The 21,368-nt window shown below is 35.7% G+C and overlaps 1 protein-coding gene across 3 annotated transcripts in view; it reads left to right on the forward strand.

Annotated features, from left to right (window-relative positions):
* LOC141402856 (acid sphingomyelinase-like phosphodiesterase 3b) overlaps nucleotides 1-21,368 on the forward strand; it is a 767,718-nt gene that overhangs the window by 721,216 nt on the left and 25,134 nt on the right. For all 3 annotated transcript variants that reach the window (XM_073984889.1, XM_073984890.1, XM_073984891.1), the window contains one exon: nucleotides 15,374-15,549. In XM_073984889.1, the coding sequence (XP_073840990.1) occupies nucleotides 15,374-15,549 (176 nt within the window). The remainder of the gene's footprint in view (nucleotides 1-15,373; nucleotides 15,550-21,368) is intronic.

Here is a 21,368-nt window from a genome sequence, read left to right on the forward strand (position 1 = left end):
ATGGGCGGCGATTGATAACATAAAGAGGTAACAATTCGAAATAGTACTCTTTTGTTGAAAACATGGCGATGTAAATGCCTGAAACACGTGGGTGCAACTATAAATACAACTCTTTTGCTGATACATAGTAGTTACTGTGAAAACATGAAGAGTTACTTAACGGTATTTTTCGACGAAAGACTAGAAAAAACAATAAGAGATTTTTACAGTAGGTGGAATTAATCATGGTGTATCGTTTTTTGATAAAAAGTGAAAAATTCAACATTTTGAGTTACTACCCTTTTGTTCAACAGGTGCGATATATTGTCGGCAAGTTCATACGACCAAAAAGAGCCAAAATATTCCGAAAATGTTCAAAATGCATAATTTTTGGGGAAGAGGATTTTGGATGTGTAGCCTGTATTCGATCTGTACATAGCTAAAAGTATCAATTCACACAGGTTCAGGATATAATCCTGAAATTATGAGGAACAAGAATCGTTTCCGATCAGTTTTTTTTTTCTTGTCTTCGCAAATTCCTTTGCCGAAGCAGGATTATTTCTAGAAATTTTTTTTATTTAACTACGCCCTATTTTACCCAAAATACAATCATTGTGGGTTTCTATGCTGACATGTTAGCAGAGATAGTGCAAAATACGGCTATATCTCGGAAACTTATTCGAAGTAAAGCAAATTTGTAGCAGGAGCACGGTTGAAAATAATCTTTATGGACTTCACCGTGGTGGAACATGAAGAATTAATGTTATAGTTTTATTTTTAAATAATTTAAACACAATAAGGAACGTAATGTTCTGAACTCAGTAACACTACAGTTAACCTAAAATAACCATTAAAACAACATAGATCTTGACATAAACTATGCAGAAAATTAATCAAAAAACCTAAATTGTTCATTATTTTTATATTTTCAAATATTTTGGGCAGTCAGTATACAGATGTAGCTAAATTATCCTCTGTAATAGTTCCTTCAATACTATACATTTCTAGACAAATTTAAAACAGTTTAAAATTTTACTCAGAAATGGAAAAATGTGTAACATAAGCTAATATCCAATGGAAACTGAAATCATTTCAGATTTGCCGATATACGTACGCGTCTACATATAGCCCCTATAGAACGATACCTCCCTATTTTCGGTATTGTGGAAGTTTTAGCTACATTAACCATCCAAAATGACTGAAATTTGGTATTAGGCTTCGTTGGAGTTCCGAGAAAGTAGAAAACTAACTCGCACATAGTAACCAATTGAAATAATTTGCATGCCACAGACAATTTGCTCCGTCTAACGTCGAACCACATAAATACAGCTTCCTTAAATTTTTTCAAACGAAACGCATGAGATATTCTTGGCAGTTAATCAATGAAGATTTGACCAACTTTTATCAATATGTTAATTTTAAATTTTACTTGTGGTTTCATTAAACGTCAATTCTTTTGCAATTTCCGATGATTGTTGAGGATTGTTTGTTTCTTATTGCAGAATATTGGAATGTTTTACGGATTTTCTCTAATTCAAAGTGTAAAACTTGAACACTACTCGTATAGTTTAGAAAACCACAAGACATCAAAACTGAATTTTTGGGCAACCAATATGATAACCAATATGCAAATATGAATCTATCCTACATGAAATGAAAATTGAAATCATAATTTCCAGTTGCATTTACATATGTGCTTATGTGTGTACATTTGTGCGGACATAAGCATGCATGAGTACACATGTGTAAGACTGCAGTCTTATCCTATGGGATTGGAAGGAAATTGTCGGTCATTGTAGTCACATTGTATGTTTTTTTTACCCATAGGTCATGGGGAAATGATGATGTGCATCTGAAAAACGTCTCTATATTCCATGCGAGTGGCTATGTCAATATGTTACTACTTTAAATTAGAGCAATTCACACGAACTGACAATGGATATGAGTTTGTAACTGGAATTTATTTATGTGTGTAGATTCGACTGAACCAAAAAAAAAAAACGAACAATTTTTTGGAGCTCCTACCACCTACATTTTTTTTCCTTTTTTTCCATTTTCCATTTGATCCAAAAACCATATACATATATGAAACGATCTTTGTTTCCATTGTAATTTGCATGGGGCCAAAGGTGCATTTTCACAATCAGCAATTATGGATTCTTAAACATTTCAAGACATATGTATGTACGTTGAACGAGCTTCGTCCTCTGACCTCTGGATTAAAATATCTATGACTTTTAAAAATGTTGTCATATGAGACTAGGAGAATTTTTAATATATTTATCTTGTGATGTTCGTAACAATTCTCATTTGATTTATCGAATCTTTTGTTTTAGTTCTGTACGTGGCTTGCATGCGTGGAATGGTACATTCATTTGGACTTGCAAACATACATTCCGTTCCTAAGGGTATTAAGGCAAAAAACTACGCATAACACTGTACGCTTTTGTACGTTGGCCTAAGATCGAATGCGAATAGTGGTGATTGGTCTCTAGCTAGTAGTAAATTTTTCAGTTTTCAGTATTCGTTTTATATTTTTTTTTTTTTTTTGCAGTTTTATTGTGAATTTCAACAAAGGAAACTCATCAACACAGTGTACACGTATTGCTTTAATGGAAACGATATGCAACGTAACATGTTCAGGTCATTGAATGATGAGTCAAAGAATGATGTTACTTCTTGCGGAGCTATTGGTAGAAAAACTTTTTCCTATCTTAATTTAAAACCTGTAGACAAGCCGTACCGAACCGGTGGAGAAGTTTTTTGACAACTGGAATCCCCAAATACCCAATTTTAGCTAATTAAAACTTCAAAATATCTAAAATCGGGTGGTACCGTCATATGGAGGCTATACGGACGTTGACCTATTTTGCTGGATAAGTTTATAACCACTGGTAGACACAGGACATCTAATTTTGCCGCAAAATATTTTAATACAAGCCGACTGAAATATACCCTCAGCCTATGCGAATTTAAACGTTAATCTATGGACCGATCGAAAATTAGCTACACAACCAAGATCCTTTTTATACCCTCCACCATTGTAGCACATCGAAATATTCATCAGAGGCCCGTCTGTTGAAATCAAGATACAGCTCGCAATTTTTAAGATAGAGATTTGTAATTTGGTATAGAAGTTCTATTACTCCTAGGATGTTTGATATTGTAAATGGGCTATATCGGTCCACGTTTTGATATAACCCCCATAGAACGGTACCACCCGATTTTCGGAATTTTGAAGGTTTTAGATACATTATCACACCGAAATGGCTGAAATTAGGTATTTAGTCTTCGTTGGGGCGTAAAAAACTTTCCCCCAGAATTTTGTTGGTATAGGTCCACGCTTTCATATAGCCCCCATAGAAAGGTACCACCCGATTTTTCGGTATTTTGAAGGTTTTAGCTTCATTATCACACCGAAATAGCTGAAATTTGGTACATAGTCTTCGTTGAGGTTATAAAACTTTCCCCCAGAATTTTGTTGGTATAGGTCCACGCTTTCATATAGCCCCCATAGAAAGGTACCACCCTATTTTCGGTATTTTGAAAGTTTTAGCTTCATTATCACACCGAAATGGCTGAAATTTGGTACATAGTCTTCGTTGAGGTTATAAAACCTTCCCCCAGAAATTTGTCGGTATAGGTCCACGCTTTCATATAGCCCCCATAGAAAGGTACCACTCGATTTTCGGTATTTTGAAGGTTTTAGCTTCATTATCACACCGAAATGGCGGAAATTTGGTACATAGTCTTCGTTGAGGGTATTAAACTTTCCCTTAGAATTTTGTCAGTATAGGTCCACGCCTTTATATAGCCCCAGTAGAACATTACCTCCCGTTTTTCGGTATTTTGAAAGTTGTGGGCTCAATATTCCTCAGACATAGATGAAATTTGGTACTTAGTCTTCGTTGGGGTTATAAAACTTTCCCCCAGATTTTTGCCGGTATAGGTCTACGCCTTAATATAGCCCCCCATAGAACGGTACCTCCCTATTTTCGGTATTTTGAAGGTGTGGCCAAAATAGTCCGCCGAAATGGCTAAAATTATTATATATATTATATTTTGAAGTTTGCGTCATCAATACTCCACCGAAATTGTTGAAATTTGGTATTTAGTCTTCATTAGGGATACAAAACTTTCCATATGTAATTTGTCGGTATAGGTCCACCGCTTCATATAGCCCCATAGAACGGTACATCTTATATGTCGATATTATGAAGGTTGTGGTCTCAATATTCCAACGAAATGGCTGAAATTTGGTACTGAGTCTTCGCTTGGGGTACAAAACTTTCCACCTGAAATTTTTAGGTATACGTCCACTACTTCATATAGCCCATAAAGAACGGTACATCCCGATTTTCGGTATTTTGGAGGTTTGTGCCCACAACCTTCAAAATATCGAAAATCAGCCACCGAAATGGCTGCAATTTGGTATTTAGTCTGCGTTAGAGGTAAAAACCTTTCCGACTGAGATTCGTTGGTATATGTCCACGTTTCGATATATCGCCCATAGAACGGTACCTTCCGATTTTCGTATTTCTGAGGGTTGTAACGTCAATATCCCACCGAAATGACTGACATTTGTTATATAGTCTTCCGTGAGGTTAAAAAATCTTCCATAAGAGAATTATCAGTATAGGTCCACGTCTTTCTATATCCCCCATAGGCTTCTATCCTCTTGATTTTCGGTATTTTGAAGGATTTGCCCACATTATCTTACCAAAATATCGGAAGTTTGGTATTTAGTGTTCTTTGAGTCTAAAAATTTTCCGCCACAAATTCTTTCGGTATAGATCGAAGTTTTGATATAGCCCCCATAGAACGGTACCTCCCGAATTTCGGTATTTGATATTGCTGAAATTTGGTATTGTTCCATTTTACTTCAATAAAAATCGTGGTGGAGTGTATAACAAGTTCAAGGCCCGGCCGAACATAACGCTGTTCTTACATGTTCCTAAATATTATGTACTTATTTAGGGGAGTTTCAGATTTTTTTGCTCCTTCGGGCGTATGAATTTGCGGAGAAAACAAGTAAAAAGATATCAGTCGGCCTTGTCGACAGAGATATGCCCTCAGCCGGTGTGAATTGAAACATTCAGCAATGAATTGACGCAACCAAAATCCTTTTCCCCAATAATTATATATTTAAGAGGTTTTTGTGGTTCTTTGTGGACGTATGAACTTGCCGACAAAAAATATATATATTTTTGGATTGAAGCTCAAAAGTATTGCGGAGTAAGTACTTCCTCCAACCGACGTAGTCAATTTTGGAAATGGATATTAATTAAGGAGTGATTCCCTTAGATAGATATCGCGCACACCAGTCATTTCAGTTGGTCACGTTAATTTAGAGTTTTTGAACCATGATATCGGGAAGCACGAAAAATATTATATCGCTGTAAACAGGGCCACAAGGAGTAACTTCGGTAAAAAGGATCTTGAAACAGATTCTAAACTGCACTTAAACAAAAATTTTGAACTTCTAAGGACAATTTTCGAAGTTGGACAAATTTTGACAAAATATTAGGAGATCTAAAGTTTGGAATAAATCGATTACTCAGTTCAACAGATATAACACGTAGCATATTAGCTGTATTTATATAAACTTTTGAGGCGATGTGCCGGAAGCGGTGGACCAATAGGGCTTATCTTCGAACCTAAATTAAGTTTGGGCAACATATTACGAAGGGCGAGTGTTATTCTGCACTCCAGCCACTACACATGGTGGCCGCAAGAAGTATAAATTTGGCCCCGAAAAAACTTGTACCTTCATAATGGGGCCAGCGAATTCAAGTTGTTACACAAAAATCAAAGGGATTCTAGAGAAGCTCTCAACCTGCACTTTTCCGAAATTTTATGTGAGAGGTACCCAAAGGAGTTGTCATAAACAGTCCATATTCGAACTTGATCTATGTCTCGTAGAAATATTACGATGTGCATAGTATGGACCAAATCGTTTACTGTGTGAAAATGTAGCTAATAACATTAAAATATCTGAAATCGGGCAGTACAGGCTAAACCAAAAGGTGGAGCAATATATTCCATCTACGAACTTGACCTGCCTGCGGATAAAAGACTCATATTTTCAAATTGTTTGCGTCCGTCTACGAACTTGACCTGCCTGCGGATAAAAGACATATTTTTTTTAAAAAAAGAATTTTTGTCGATTTGTTCCATATCCTTATGACACAAATGTGAAATATTGTAAATCACATGGAACAAAGTGACAAAAAAAATTTCCATATTTGCCTCAAAAATTTCATATCTGAAAAAAGTTTAGGCTTTTCCGTCGAGGCGTGGATATCTCGGAAACTAGAGCAGATAGGAGAAAGCCGACTAGAAATTCAGAAAGAGCATACCGGAAAACCACCTGTATATCAAAAAGTCAAAAATGGCGTATGGAACACTTAAGCAAAAATCGATATATTATTGATCAGAATAAAAATTCTATGTCGATTTAACCACGTCCGTCTGTCCGTCCGTCCGTCTGTCTGTTGAAGTCAAGATACAGCTCGCAATTTTAAAGATAGAGAGTCAATATTTGCTACAGAAGTTTTTATAACTTGCAGGATGGTTGGTATTGAAAATGGGATATATCGGCCCACGTTTTGATATAGCCCCCATAGAACGGTACCTCCCGATTTTCGGTATTTTTAAGGTTTTAGCTTCATTATCCTACCAAAATGGCTGAAATTTGGTTCGTGGTCTTCTTCAGGGGTATAAAACTTTCTCCCAGAATTTTGTCGGTATCGGTCCACGCCTTCATATAGCCCCAATATTCCACCGAAATGGCTGAAATTTGGTATTTATATTTCGTTGGGGGTACTCAAACTTCCCCTTTAAATTTGTCGGTATAGGTCCACGCCTTCATATAGCCCCCATGGAAGGTACCTCCCTTATTGTATTTTAAAGGTTGTGGCTTCAATATTCCACCAAAATGGCTGAAATTTGGTATGTAGTCTTCAATGTGATATAAAACTGTTCGCTAGAAATTTGTCTGTACAGGTCCACGCTTTCATATTGCCCCATTTCCGACTAAAATTCGTCGGTATAGGCCCACGTTTCGTTATAGCCCCCTTAGAACGGTACCTCCCGATTTTCGTAATACTGAAGATTGTGACGTCAATATCCCACCGAAATGACTGAAATTCGTTATTTAGTCTTCCAAGAGTTATAAAATATTCCAGAAGAGTATTATCAGTATAGGTCCACGTCCTCCTATATCCCCATAGAAGCGTACTTCTTGATTTTCGGTATTTTTAAGTTTTAGCCACATTCTCTTATCGAGATATAGGAAATTTGGTATTTAGTCTTCTTTGAGTCTAAAAACTTTCCGTTAGAAATTTGTCGGTATAGATCGACGTTTTGAAATAGCCCCCATAGAACGGTGCCTCACATTGTTTTACCGAAATTGCTGAAATTTAGTATTAAGTCTTCTTCATACACGAAAGGAAACTAATTATTCCATTTTACTTCAATACAACTTGTGGTGGAGGGTATAACAAGTTCGGCCCGGCCGAACTTAACGCCGTGTTGCGTTACAAACGGAGTAATAATCTTAATATTCCCTTCATAGCCTTTCTGGCATTTATGCATTTATTTTCAAAAGCCACATATGGCAGAAGTGCGCATAGACCTAAGAAATTTTCGATAATAATTCCGTATGAATAAACCTGCCTTTGTTTCTTTTCATTGGCCTTGTGCTGTAACAAATTTCGTTTGTGAAATAAGCTTAACACTCTTCTAAATACGTCAGTTACTTACTAGAGTTTTTGTTTTAACTTCAGCAGTTTTATGCCCTTATTGTTCAGAGAAATAAACCAACAAAAAATAGTTGTTACAAATTAGAAAAATCCAATATAGACCGAAAAATGCATTGCCACACGAACAACTTTCCTACCAACTATTTTTAGGCAAAAACAAGGCAACATGCTGATGACAACTAAAGCAATATACAAGTAAATTGGAAAAATTTGAATTGAAAATAAGGTTCCGTTCTGTGTATTTAATAAAATTTCATTTCATTTTCTGTCAAGTTGATAAAAACTTGTAGGGCAAAAACTATAACTCTGCGTAATTGAGTGGTGCCGTTCTTTGGGAAAATTATCAAAGTGTCAACTTACATATACATAAATATTTCTCTAGGTTGTCTACTTAAGGAAAAGGTCAATTGCCTAGTCGGTTATTTCGAATGAATAACGTATATAAAATCTTCAAAATTCCGGAAAACACGGAGTGTTATTCTGTGAGAACCCTACCAAAATGTGGTCCCATCTATATTTTGTGTAATAAGGTTTTCTAATATAAGGGCAGACCAACTGCCAAATTTTTGCCATTTACATTGGACAGTTGGACCTATTATGCATTTTATTTCTTATATATATATGTAAATGGCAAAAATTTGGCTATATCAAAACGTAGACCTGACAAATTTCAGCGGAAAGTTTTATAGCCTCAAAGAAAATTCAATTACATCCTTTTATTTAGGATAATGCGGTTGTAACTCTTATCTTAGTTATCACACCGAAATGGCTGAAATTTGGTACTTAGACTTTGTTGGGAGTATAAAACATTCTCCTAGACTTTTGTCGGTATAGGTCCACGCCCTCATATATCGCCCATAGAACGGTACCTCCTAATATCCGGTATTTTCAAGGTTGTGGCTGAAATTTGGTACTAAAACTTTCCATATAAGTTTTGTCGACATAGGTCCACGCCTTCATGTAGCCCGCATAGAACGGTACCTCCCGATTTCCAGTATTTTCAAGGTTGTGACGTCAATATTCCACCGAAATGGCTGAAATTTGGTATTTAGTCTTCGTTGGTGGTATAAAACTTTGCCCCAGAAATTTGTCGGTACAGGTACACGCCTTCATACAGCCGCCATCAAACGGTGCCTACCTATTTTCGGTATTTTGAAGGTTGTGACTGAACATTCCTCCGAAACGTCTGAAATTTGATATTTCGTCTTCATTTGGGGTATACAACTTTCTCAATGAATTTTGTCGGTATAGGCCCACGCTTTCATATAGCCCAATAGAACGGTACCTCCCAATATCCGGTATTTTCAAGGGGGTGCCTCAATATACCACCGAAACGGCTGAAATTTGGTACTAAGTCTTTATTGGGCTATAAAACTGTCCATATAAGTTTTATCGCTATAGGTCCACGCCTTCATATAGCCCCCATAGAACGGTACCTCCCGATTTCGGGTATTTTCAAAGTTGTGGAAGGGTTATCCCAATTTTCGGTATTTTGAAGGTTGTGGCCTTTGCTTCTTAGTCTTCGTCGGTACCTCCCGATTTTCGGTATTTTGAAGGTTGTGGCCTCAATATTCCACCGAAATGGCTGAAATTTTTTATTTAGTCTTCGTTGGTGGTATAAAACTTTAACCCAGAAATGTGTTGGTAAATGTCCACGCATTAATATGTCCCCCATAGAACGGCACCTCTCGCTTTTCGGTATGTTCAAGGTTATGGCTAGAATAATCCATAGGAATGGCTGAAATTTGGTATTTAGTCTTCATTGGGGGTATTCAACTTTCCCCTCTAAATTTTTCAGTATAGTCCACGCCTTCATATAGCCCCCATAGAACTGTACCTCCCGATTTTCGTTATTTTAAAAGTTGTGGATTCAATATTCCACAGAATTGGCTGCAATTTGGTATTTAGTCCTCGCTGGTAATATAAAATTCGCCACTGCCAAAATTAATGCTGTTTTTTTTACCTGTTTACATATTCAAATGCCATTAACACTTTCTTCCAACTTTATTATTTTAATGTAAGTTGATGTATCATTTGTGTGTGTTTGTGTGTGTAAGAAGTTTTTCTTCGTGGTTTAAATAATACAAATTTAATGTAGGTATATTTTGTTTTTGTTGGTATGTAAATGGATATAGAGGAAGTAACGTTGGTTTTTTTCACCCTTGCTATTTACATACCATAATATTGTGACAGCGTACACTGCTAACTGCGACCCGTATTACGAGTATTGTATCCTAAATTCTTAAGAAATCACTTTCTTAACACTTTTTAAATTTATGCCACACTTTGCTGGAAATAACTCAACTACATTTTTACATACACATACATACATTTATACATAAATTAAGGAAATGCAAAAGAATACAACTACACCAACAAAAACAAAATCATTATGCAATTTTCAGTGTGGAACAATAAAATGGGTGTATGTCATGAATTTACACACATATATCATGAAAGGTTATGAGTCAATCAGCAATTTGGAAACCAATTATACATCATGTAAGAGGGTACACTGTTTGTGAGATAGGCCCTGAAAAGGCAAGGGTAGGCTTATATCAGTGAATACAAATCGATTCGTTTTTTGAACTTGTCTAACTTATGATATGTAATAGTAAAAGATTGAACCACTGATATTTTGTGTTAGGATTTTTTTTACAAATTTAAGTATTGAAAACTACTTTGAAACTATTTTTTTTTAAATACTATGAAATGGCAAAAAATAAATAAGTAAATAAAAATAATTAAAAAATTAAGTTGCAGTGTTCCATTTATAAATGCACTAAAAACTAGAAAATAATTTCTCGCTTAGCCTTAATAAGTATTGTTAGTGCATTTATAAATATAACACTGTAACTTAATTTTTTAAGTATTTGTTATTTTTAACTTTTACTAGGCGTTTACACCAGACAGTTTGTCTTCAAACACAACTCTGATTTACTAAAACATATGTACATACATTTGTCGGCTCTCTTCCAGCTGTCCATAATTTTTTCACCGACAGTGGGGTTAACAAATTTTTGGGATTTATGTAAAAATAAGTGAGATAATAACTGAAATGTGTTGAAAACAAAAGAACGTGAACAAAAACAAAATATGTGAACGGAAAACAAAAAGAAATCGATGAGTTTCATTCATAATTTTACAACTGTTTTTGCAGTTGTCGGGACGCTGACGTCACACAGGCAAGTTTTGTGTTTTTGACAATCAATACATGAACTCAACTTCCCTGTCATGTGTAAACGCAGGGTTAAGTAAAATATGTTTTTGTAAAAGTTATCAGTCGGCTTTGCCGGCAGAGATATACCCTCAGTCTGTGTGAATTGAAACGTCCACGTATTGACAATATCGAATCTATGGATTACGGATTTTGTGGCCCTTTTTGGAAATTGTCGACAAAAAAATATATTTGCTTTGATGCTCAAAAGTGTTGCGGAGTACTTGAAGCAATGTACCGACATAGTCTATTTTGCAAGTAGATCTTATTTTGGGTCTAATTCCTTTTGATAGATAATGTGCCCACCAGTCATTTCAGTTGGTCTAAAAGTTTGAATGTAGATCAAATCACTTCGATTGCCTGCCTTAAACTACACCTCTCCGATTTTCTAACCTGATCATAATCGGACTAAATCGGTTACTACTTTCGAGAGTTACCGTGTGCACCATTTTAGTGAAATGTTTTGAACTTTTGTGGGGGAGGTACCTAAAGGAGTAGCTCATCTTCGAACATAAAATAAGTTAGGCGATGGCCAAATTTTGACCCCAATCTTCAGATCCGTTCGGGAGTTATCGTGCGCTCCAACCAATGCACTTGGTGCCATACCGGTATTTACAACTTCTGGGTATTTTCTCAGGAAATATGGACTTGCCCCTGATAAAACTTGCACTACCGTAATGGGGACAGCAAATACAAGTTGCTACAATAAAAATCAAAGCGATTCGGGAGCAAGTCCTAAACTGAACTTTTCCGAATTGTGTGGGAAGTACCCGAAGTCTATATTGGAACCTCATCTATGTCTGCTAGAAATTTTACGATGTGGAAAGTATGGACCAAATCGGTTACTTCCTTAAAAAGTTATCGTTCGCACAATTTTTCCGAACTTTTGTGGGGGAGGTACCGTCCAAACATACTTGGGTTCTAAATTTCGATGATGCACATTTTGGCCGTGTATTAGCATAAATGCTGAGGGTATAAACAAATTACTTTCTGTTGCATTATTGTATGACCCTTTACACTGAAAAAAAAAATCCGGCTATAAAAAAATTTTCATATTGACGAAATTCGATAAAATTATTTGATCACAAAGTAAAAATACAACTGATAAAATATTTCACATATTGACTAAAATATTTATCGATTTTTTATATTGAACTGATAAAATATTTCACATATTGACAAAAATATGTATCAAAATATTCCAAATTTTGTACCAGCATTCAGTGGTTGTTAGAATAGCTACCAATAAACATTAGGGTTAACTTTTTTTGTAATTTTTTCTCTATATCGAAAAAAGTTTCCGCACCAAATGCATTGAAGTTCAGTAATGCATTATTTAATTTTATTTGTTAAAATGACATATACGCTTTCCGTAACAACTTATTAATAGTTTTAATCTAATTTAAAATCAATATCGCACAATTCTCGACCAATTTGGCTTTTGGGGGTTGTATTAAATAAAAAAAAACAACAAAATAATTGTAAATATGAACATTTTTTTTATCGATTGAAAAAAATGTATTCAACAATTTTTCTCATCAAGAAAATATTATGTTTTGTCAAGCACAATGTGGAATATTTTGATAAATATTTTTGTCAATATGTGAAATATTTTATCAGTTGTATTTTTACTTTGCGATCAAATAATGTTATCGAATTTTGTCAATATGACAATTTTTTTATCGCCGGAAAATCGATACATTTTCGATTGAATCTTCGAATTGTTTTATAAAATGGCTAAAATTTTTTCTGTGTACCTATTACACTGTGCAACATTTTTAAGGTAATGTTCTGCAAACAATTTGAGCTGAGGATTGTTTGAAAGATCCAACATGTGTCAGATCCAACATGGATTTTATGGCCCAATCTAAACATGGTTAAATATTGGTTAAATAATTCTGGGCTATATCTCGGAAACCAATGCGAATCTTCTTCCGACCTCTGAAGCAAATTTGTAGATAAGGACAAGAATAGAATATTTGGAGAAATAATGAACTCAAAAAACGATATTTATTGCCTCAAATTTCAAAATATATGCAAAAATTCCCCAATTTTTATACATTTCGCACCGTATCTCCAAAACCATTAATTTTTTCTGAATATTTTCTTTTAGTAAAATATTCCCTGGAATGTAATACAAAACTCTTCAGAACATGTCATTGTTGTAAAATGCCTCTATGCCGTTGTTTTCAGTACATTTTTCAACGACGATTTAATAAAAATGTCAATAATGTGGTGAAATCCGAAATGCGAGAATAAACTGTTGGTGTGAACTGTGTTTGAAATACGTGTTGTAAAAGATATGATATGAAATTTCTGGTGGTCACAAAGAATATCTGGCAAACAATGTGGACAACGATCCAACCCGAATTGGCTATAATTTGGCATTTAGGCTTCCTAGTGTCTAAAAACAATATCTATCAAAATTTGAATTTGTGGGCATAGGTCAATGTTTTGGTATAGATCCCATACAACGGTACCGCATGATTTCAGGTATTTTGAAGTTATTTACTATATTTTCGGCCCAAATTGGCTGAGTGCAACAAACTTATCCGCCAAAAGCTTTCGTTGTTTCATAGTACGATTATTTATAGTTGTATGTTATTAACCCGACAACCAACCCAAATTTCATGGTTCTTAATGCACGTTCCCAAGCCACTGAGGTTTTAGTGCACTTGGCAAAAAAGAGATGCCAAGAGCGTAACACCACGGGGTGATAAATGTCCACTTGATATATAAGATAAATTCTGGATTTTGTCATATTAAATTCGATCAGTTTCTTTGCTTAGTATTTTTTTTCCATATTGGGTTTATTGGTTGAATTTTCTAATTAGAAAAATAACTATATAATGGCTCGTAATGTTGTGTAGAAGCTACAATAAAACAACAACAACAGCAACAACAACAAAAACCAAGATAAAAACGTTAACATGACACATGTGTATAAATATACCTTTGGATACGTATGTACATTAGGGATATAACTTTTTGCACTTTTTTGCAGATATCGAAAATACCACCACATAGCCGTGTAGAGCATGAAGAACTATTATGAAATAAGGTGTAATTTTTTCTCTATCGCGAAAAAAGTTTCCGCACCAAATGCACTGAAGTTCAGAAATGCATTTTTTAATTTTATCTGTTATAACAACATATTTGCTTTTCATTAAAATTTTTATTTTTTTGTAATCTAATTTAAAATTATTATCAAAGCGTTCTGGACCTATTTGTTCTCAAATCGCGCCATTTCGGAGCATATTAGGAACTTTTGACACTATTGCAATTTTTGGGTTTTCTTTATAAACTCGTGAATTTTATGTTTATATTTTTTGTATCTATCGGGCAAGAGAATATGGTGTCATTTGCAACAAATTCGCGAAAGTTACAGACCGTTTTTAATGACTGACCTGTGAGAAATGTATTTTTGTCTATAAATATTTATTCAAACAAAGCAAATTTAAAATTATAAGTAGAAAAAATATCAAAAGGGTTTTAGTAATTGCGGTCGGTGCTGAAACTTTTTTCATCGAATCGATCTTAGAAACGTGTTTTCATTATTAGGACAAAATTCCCCACATGGTACTGGTGTTGCATTTTTTAGAAAACAAATACAATTCTCACAGGCAAGGTCAACAAAAACAGCCTGTAACTTTCGCGAATTCGTTGCAAATGACCCCAAATTCTCTTGCCCGATAGGTACAAAAAATATAAACATAAAATTCAGGAGTTTATAAAGAAAAACCAAAAATTGCAATAGTGTCAAAATGGCGCGATTTGAGAACAAATTGGTCCAGAACGCTTTGATAATGATTTTAAATTAGATTCCAAAAAAATAAAAATTTTAATGAAAAGCAAATATGTTGTTATAACAGATAAAATTAAAAAATGCATTTCTGAATTTCCATGCATTTGGTGCGGAAACTTTTTTCGCGATAGAGAAAAATTGACACCGTATTTCATTATAGTTTTCCATGCTCTACACGGCTATGTGGTGGTATTTTTTTGGTTATAGCCCTAATGTACATACATATATGTGAATATTTACAGTGTGTTTGTATCATTCCATTTATTTTTACAAAGGCGAGCAACATTAGTTTTGTTCTTGCTTTCAATAATATTTGCTATTGTTTGCATATTTTCATTCACAAAAAAGAGTAAAAACAACAAAGCTAAGTTTACAGAAAAAGCCTTGGCAAAACTCAACACTTGACCATAACGAACGAACGAATGATGTTAACAGCCGGCCCTCTATTGGGACAAAACAACACACAATAAAACCCCACAGCTTTTTATAGAATAGAACGAATACCAAAAAGTTGCAAAACATAATGAAACGTTACACTTTTTCTCAGTATATCTGTGTGAATATGGCCTTGTTTTACATGTATTCTTTTTCTTCTATGTATAATTATAGGTTTTGGACTATACCCAATACTATATGGATTTGCAGAATGCCAACCTAGTGGGAGAACCGAATTGGGTGCCAGAATACAATCTCACACATTACTATGCCTTAAGTGATATATCAGCGATTACCTTGCACAATTTTGTGGAGCGTTTTACTAGCAACGATGGATCCTGGTTTGCCAAGTAAGTTCTTTCCTTCGTTATGTTTATCTGTGTGTGTGTGTGTCTATCTATGCACAATGTTCTTTTTCTCCTTGTTCTTGCTGCCTTCATTCAATTTGAATTGCAAACATATTTTTTCGCAACATCAACGTCCCTTTGAACATTAAAGTTATGTGAAAGCAACTGAAATGATGATGAACCGTAGAGTGTGGTAGGCGGGGGTAGTAACAATTTCACTTTTGTTGTTGCACAAAGTTTGCCATCCGTTGCCAAATGTTTGTTTATGCTAATTTTCTTACAATCGAATTTTAAATAGCTATTGCACTGTAACTATTTGTACGAAAAAAAAGGCAATTTGCCAATTAAATTAAAAATATTTAAGAATAAATTTTGCTTGTTTGTCTGAGAGGTATGTATCAATTTCAACTATAAATCGAAAATTTGGACTGAAAGAGTTAATTTTTAAAGAAGTACCCAGTACCGCACAGTGCAAAATATATTTAAAAATTGTTCCACAAACATCCCGTAGAACGCACAGTGGATCCACCCATTGGCCAAAAATAAAAAATGAATGTCAAAATTTTGGTACAACATCTGGCAACTCTGACAGCTATGACATGAACCTTTTTACAAATATATTAGTTTTTGTTTCATTCGAACGCGATCTTCTTAAGAATAGCTTCAAAATTCGGAACATTTGACTAATATTTTTTGTTGTGAGTACAACCTATATATTAAGTGCAAGTAAATATATTCAAAAAATCGCGAAACTAATACGTATAGCAAAATATTATAGTGGATTTTGAAGGAGGAGGTATTAGCTTAATTTTCATTAAAAAATAGTGTTTTCTTACTGTAATGCCAATTCGTTCATATACTTAAATTTGACCTAAGGTTTTAGTCATGATGCCCACCAGTTCCCACCTCGGGAATAATTTTCCAAAGTAGGTCATGGGTTTAAGATTATTCAGTATTAAAATCAGCTGCCATCTAGTGCCAGACTATAAATGGTGGGTCGCTGACTAAAGCTGCTCTAGAAAAGGGTTTCTAAGGATATATTAGCGTATAACTCTGTTATCTGACCACGTACATTAACATAATTGGCATCAGTGGCAAGATGAAGAAATCTTCTTCCAAATTTGTCTTACGTTGGCGGTACGCTATAAGATCTATATTAAAAATTTTACCAATTTTCAGACCAAAATGTTGATTTTTTTAATCCGTTAAAATGGTTGGATTTTATATTGTTTTGGAGATTGTTTTGTTTTCCCCAAGCCTATTTTTGCATCATGAGATAATCGGGACCTTTGTTCATGTCATTTTGTAATAACAGCATAAAACAATTCTTAACGTACACCCCCTCCAGACGGGAAAAGGGGGGAGAATGTTACGCTCGTGGTTTCTTAAAACACTCTTCGCAGCAGCACAAAGCTATAACCAGCGCATTGGCTTGAGTTTTACAGTCTAAATAATTTTGGCCACTATCTCCATACAAGTGGATCCACTATGGAACGGTACCATGCGATTTTCGGTATTTAAAAGTTTTTAGCAACTTTATCTTACCGAAGGGCTGTAATTTCGCATTTACTGATCATTGTGCATCTTCCACACTATTCTCCGAAATTTGTCAGTATAGGTACACGTTATGATATAGCCCCGCTTTTCGGTATTTTGAAGGTTTGCCACAATATTCGTCTTCCTTGGGGCTACAAAACAATAACCCAGAAATTTGGGGGTATAGGTACACGTTTTGATAGAGCCTCCGTAGAACGGTTCCTCCCGATATTCGATATTTTGAAGGTTTTAGCCATATTGTCTTACCGAAATTGGGTGCCACCGTGGTGCAATGGTATGCACACCCACCTTGCACGTTGAAGTTCGAGGGTTCGATTCCCCGGCCAGTCAACATCAAACGCTTTTCAACGGTGGCAAAATACCCCTCAGTAATGTTGGCCACATTTTCTGAGTATTTCAGCCTTGTACAACTTCTCTACAAGTGGTGTCTCAGACACGCCGTTCGGACTCGGCGATAAACAGTAGGTCCCATATAATTGAGCTAATATGAATCGAGGTGCACTCATTGATATGAGAGAAGTCTCCCCTGTCCCGCCTGGGATGTTTGTGGAACAATTATACCCTACACCACTATGTGGGGAGGGTATTATAAGTTGGTTTTGGCCAAAAAGTTTGTAACGCATCGAAATAATGGTCGTAGACCCATACTTATATATACCAAAATGAATGTATCGACGAGCTGAAACGATCTGGCTATTAGTGTCTGTCCGTCAGTCAGTCCGTCCGACCGTCCGTCCGTCCGTCCGTCTGTCCATCTAAACCTTGTAATCACGCTACAGGTCGCAATTTTGATCGGATCGTCACGAAATTTTGGATGTTGATGGGGGTCCCGGAGGGGAAGAATCCTATTGATTTTGGTGATGGTCGGATAATATTTAGGGGTCGGAATGGGCAAAAAACTTTTGCGGATAAAAAGACAAAGTTTTTTTCCAAAGCGAATATCTCAGCTTCTATACAAGGTATACCAAAAGCAAAACCTGACAATAAAAGTAGAAAATATCACCTTTCTAATGATGTAAAGTAGGTTCTCGTAGGCGATCAAACAACTAAGATATTACAATAGTCGCAAATAAAACCCTACTTTTCATTTTTGCGATTTTAATTATAATGACGATTATCACAGCTTCGGTTGGGGACTTTCCAAAAGCAAAGCATGGCTATGAAAGTAGAAGATCCCGTCTTTACAACGATGTAAACTAGGTCGGCGTAGGTGATCAAATAACGGAGATTTCGCAATAGTCGGTAATACATCCCATTTTTCCACTTTTTTGGAAATCACGCTACAGGTCGCAATTTTGATCGGATCGTCACGAAATTTTGGGTGTTATTGGGGGACCCACAGAGGAAAAAACCCTTTGATTTTTGATAATGGGCGGATATTATTCAGGGGTCGGAATGTGAAAAAAAAAATTTGGAAAAAATACCAACGGTTTATTTCAAAGTTAATATCTCCCTTCTGTAGGAGGTATATCGAAAGCAAAACCTGGCAAGGAAAGTAGAAAATATCACCTTTATAACGATGTGAAGTAGGTTGTCATAGGTGGTCAAACAACAGAGATATCGCAATAGTCGGTAATGCATCCCTTTTTCCATTTTTGTGCAATCACACTACGAAATTTTGATCGGATCATCACGAAATTTTGGGGGTTGATGGGGGTCTAACAGGGAAAGAAGCCTATTGATGGTTGGCATACATCCCACTTTTCCATTTTTTATTTGGGTTGTACTGTCGATGCACTTAAATGCGTTTCAAAAAATTGACCTGTGTTAATGAAGTCATTCAGAGCAAAGGCGCTAAGCTATCCCAATTTTAATATTTCGAATTTTATTAGTCAAAAGCTTATGAACGGGGGTAGTGGTGTAGGGTATTACATAGTCGGCCCCGACCCGACTATAGCCTTGGCTCACTTGTTATTATTATATATGTTTTACCGAAATTGCTGAAAATTGGCATTAGGTATTTATGAGGCTTGCAAACTTCCCAACACAAATTTGTAAGTACAGGTCCGCGTTTAGATATACCCCCATAGAACAGTTCCTCCCTATTTGCGGTATTTTGAAGGTTTAACCGCATTATCCTAGACGAAAAGGCGAAATTCAGTACATAGTATTCGTTGGGGATATACAACATTCCTGCGGAGAATTGTCTAGATATATGTCTACGTTTTGATATAGCTCCCATAGAAGGGTATCTACCGATTTTCGATATTTCGAAGTTTTTAGCCACATTATCTAACCAAAATAGGTGAAATTTTGTATTTAGTCTTTAATGTTCCCGTTGAGAATTATTGATATATATCCAAGTTTTGGTATAGTCACCATGGTAGAGGTATTGTGAGTTCTCAGATTGGAAGACACAACGATACCGCTCGATGTCACTGTAGCGACTGCTACTGATACACGCATCGTTCAAATAGAATGACTGTAGTACGGTATTTCGAACTCGGAAAAGTTAAAAGGTATGGATGTCTCATTTGTATTAAAACTTCTTTAAAAGAAAGTGATATTCTTCTTTTTATACCCTCAGCCTTTAGGCTAAAGAGAGTATATACACTTTGATACGACCAAAAATGTGCCTCATGGAAATAATGGTTTTAGACCCCAAGTATGTTTGGACGAAATGTGTTTCAGACAATTTGGAGTCGATTTAGCAATGTCAGTCCGTCTGTCTGCCTGTCTGGCTGGTGCGCAAGTTACATACTGTCACCACCCTAATATGCACACTTATGTTAACCACGACGAAGTCAGCATAATTGTGCAAAAATATTTAAAATTAAATTGGATATAAGTATGTTGAACTCCAAAAGCCAAGGCTAAGCATAGAAAGTTGCTACCGCTGGCTTTTGCTGATTCAATAGATACAAAATATGTATTGACAAATAAATATGCCTTTACGGTATTAAAACATTTATTCTAAAGAAAACAGTTAAACAAATAAAGTCATATTGAATCAAAACTAGGGTCTTTTATTTTTTCCTAAGAATAAAATAAGTTCGACCAATAATTTAAAAAAAGTTAACTCGCACGATAACTCTCGAACGGATGAACCGATTTGGTCCAAAGTTTGGCTTTCGCAATATTTTGTCCAAACTTATTTTAAGTTCGAAGATGGGTTGTATCGGTCCACTCCTTCCGCTACCTCCCCCACAAAAGTTCGGAAATGTTCGGAAAATTTGTGCACGCGATAACTCTTGAAGGAAGTAACCGATTTGGTCCATACTTTGCACATCGTGAAATTTCTACCAGACTTAGATGAAGTTCCAATATGGTTCGAATATGGATTATATCGGTCCACTCCTTCAGGTACCTCCCACACAAAACTTGAAATAAGTGCAGTTTAGTGACACCTCACGAATCGTTATGAATTTTTTTGTAACAGGATGCTCGTGCAGCCCCCGTGCTGTATTGGTTCACGTTTTGATATAACCACCGTGGAACGGTACCGCCCAATTTTCGGGTTATCCACATTATCCACCCAAAATTACAGAAATTTGGTGTTCAGTCTTCATATATTTTTGTGAGTTTATTGAATACATCAAAATTTTGTCTTCAAATAAGAGAATTTTGTGCCTAACATAACACTCGCGTACATTCTTGGATTACGTCCAAATATGGACCACTCCTTAGGGTATCTCCCACACAAAATTTGGAACATGTAAAGTTTAAGGATTTTATACCCTCAGCATTTATGTTATAGAGATTATATACACTTTCATACGTGCAAAATGTGCCTCATTGAAAAAATGGTTTTAGGCCCCTAGTATGTTTGGACGAAATGTGTTTCAGACAATTTGGAATCGATTTAGCAACGTCAGTCCGTCTGTCTGCCTGTCTGGCTGGTGCGCACGATAACTCTCGAACGGATGAACCGATTTGGTCAAAATTTTGGCTTTCGCAATATTTTGTCCAAACTTATTTTAAGTTCGAAGATGGGTTGTATCGGTCCACTCCTTCCGCTTCCTCCCCCACAAAAGTTCGGAAATGTTCGGAAAATTTGTGCACACGATAACTCTTGAAAGAAGTAACCAATTTGGTTCACACTTTGCACATCGTGAAATTTCTACCAGACTTAGATGAAGTTACAATATGGACTCAATCGGTTCATTCCTTCGGGTACCTCCCACACAAAATTTCGGAAAAGTTCAGTTTAGGACCTGTTCACGAATCGCTTTGATTTTTATTGTAGCAACTTGCATTCACTGACCTCCATATAACGGTATAAGCTTCATACGTCGCAAGTCCATACTTCCTGAGAAAAAAGCCTG

Source organism: Musca autumnalis, unplaced genomic scaffold (genome assembly GCF_047663935.1).
Source record: "Musca autumnalis isolate F117 unplaced genomic scaffold, ASM4766393v1 scaffold_4, whole genome shotgun sequence".
Lineage (NCBI taxonomy): Eukaryota > Metazoa > Arthropoda > Insecta > Diptera > Muscidae > Musca > Musca autumnalis.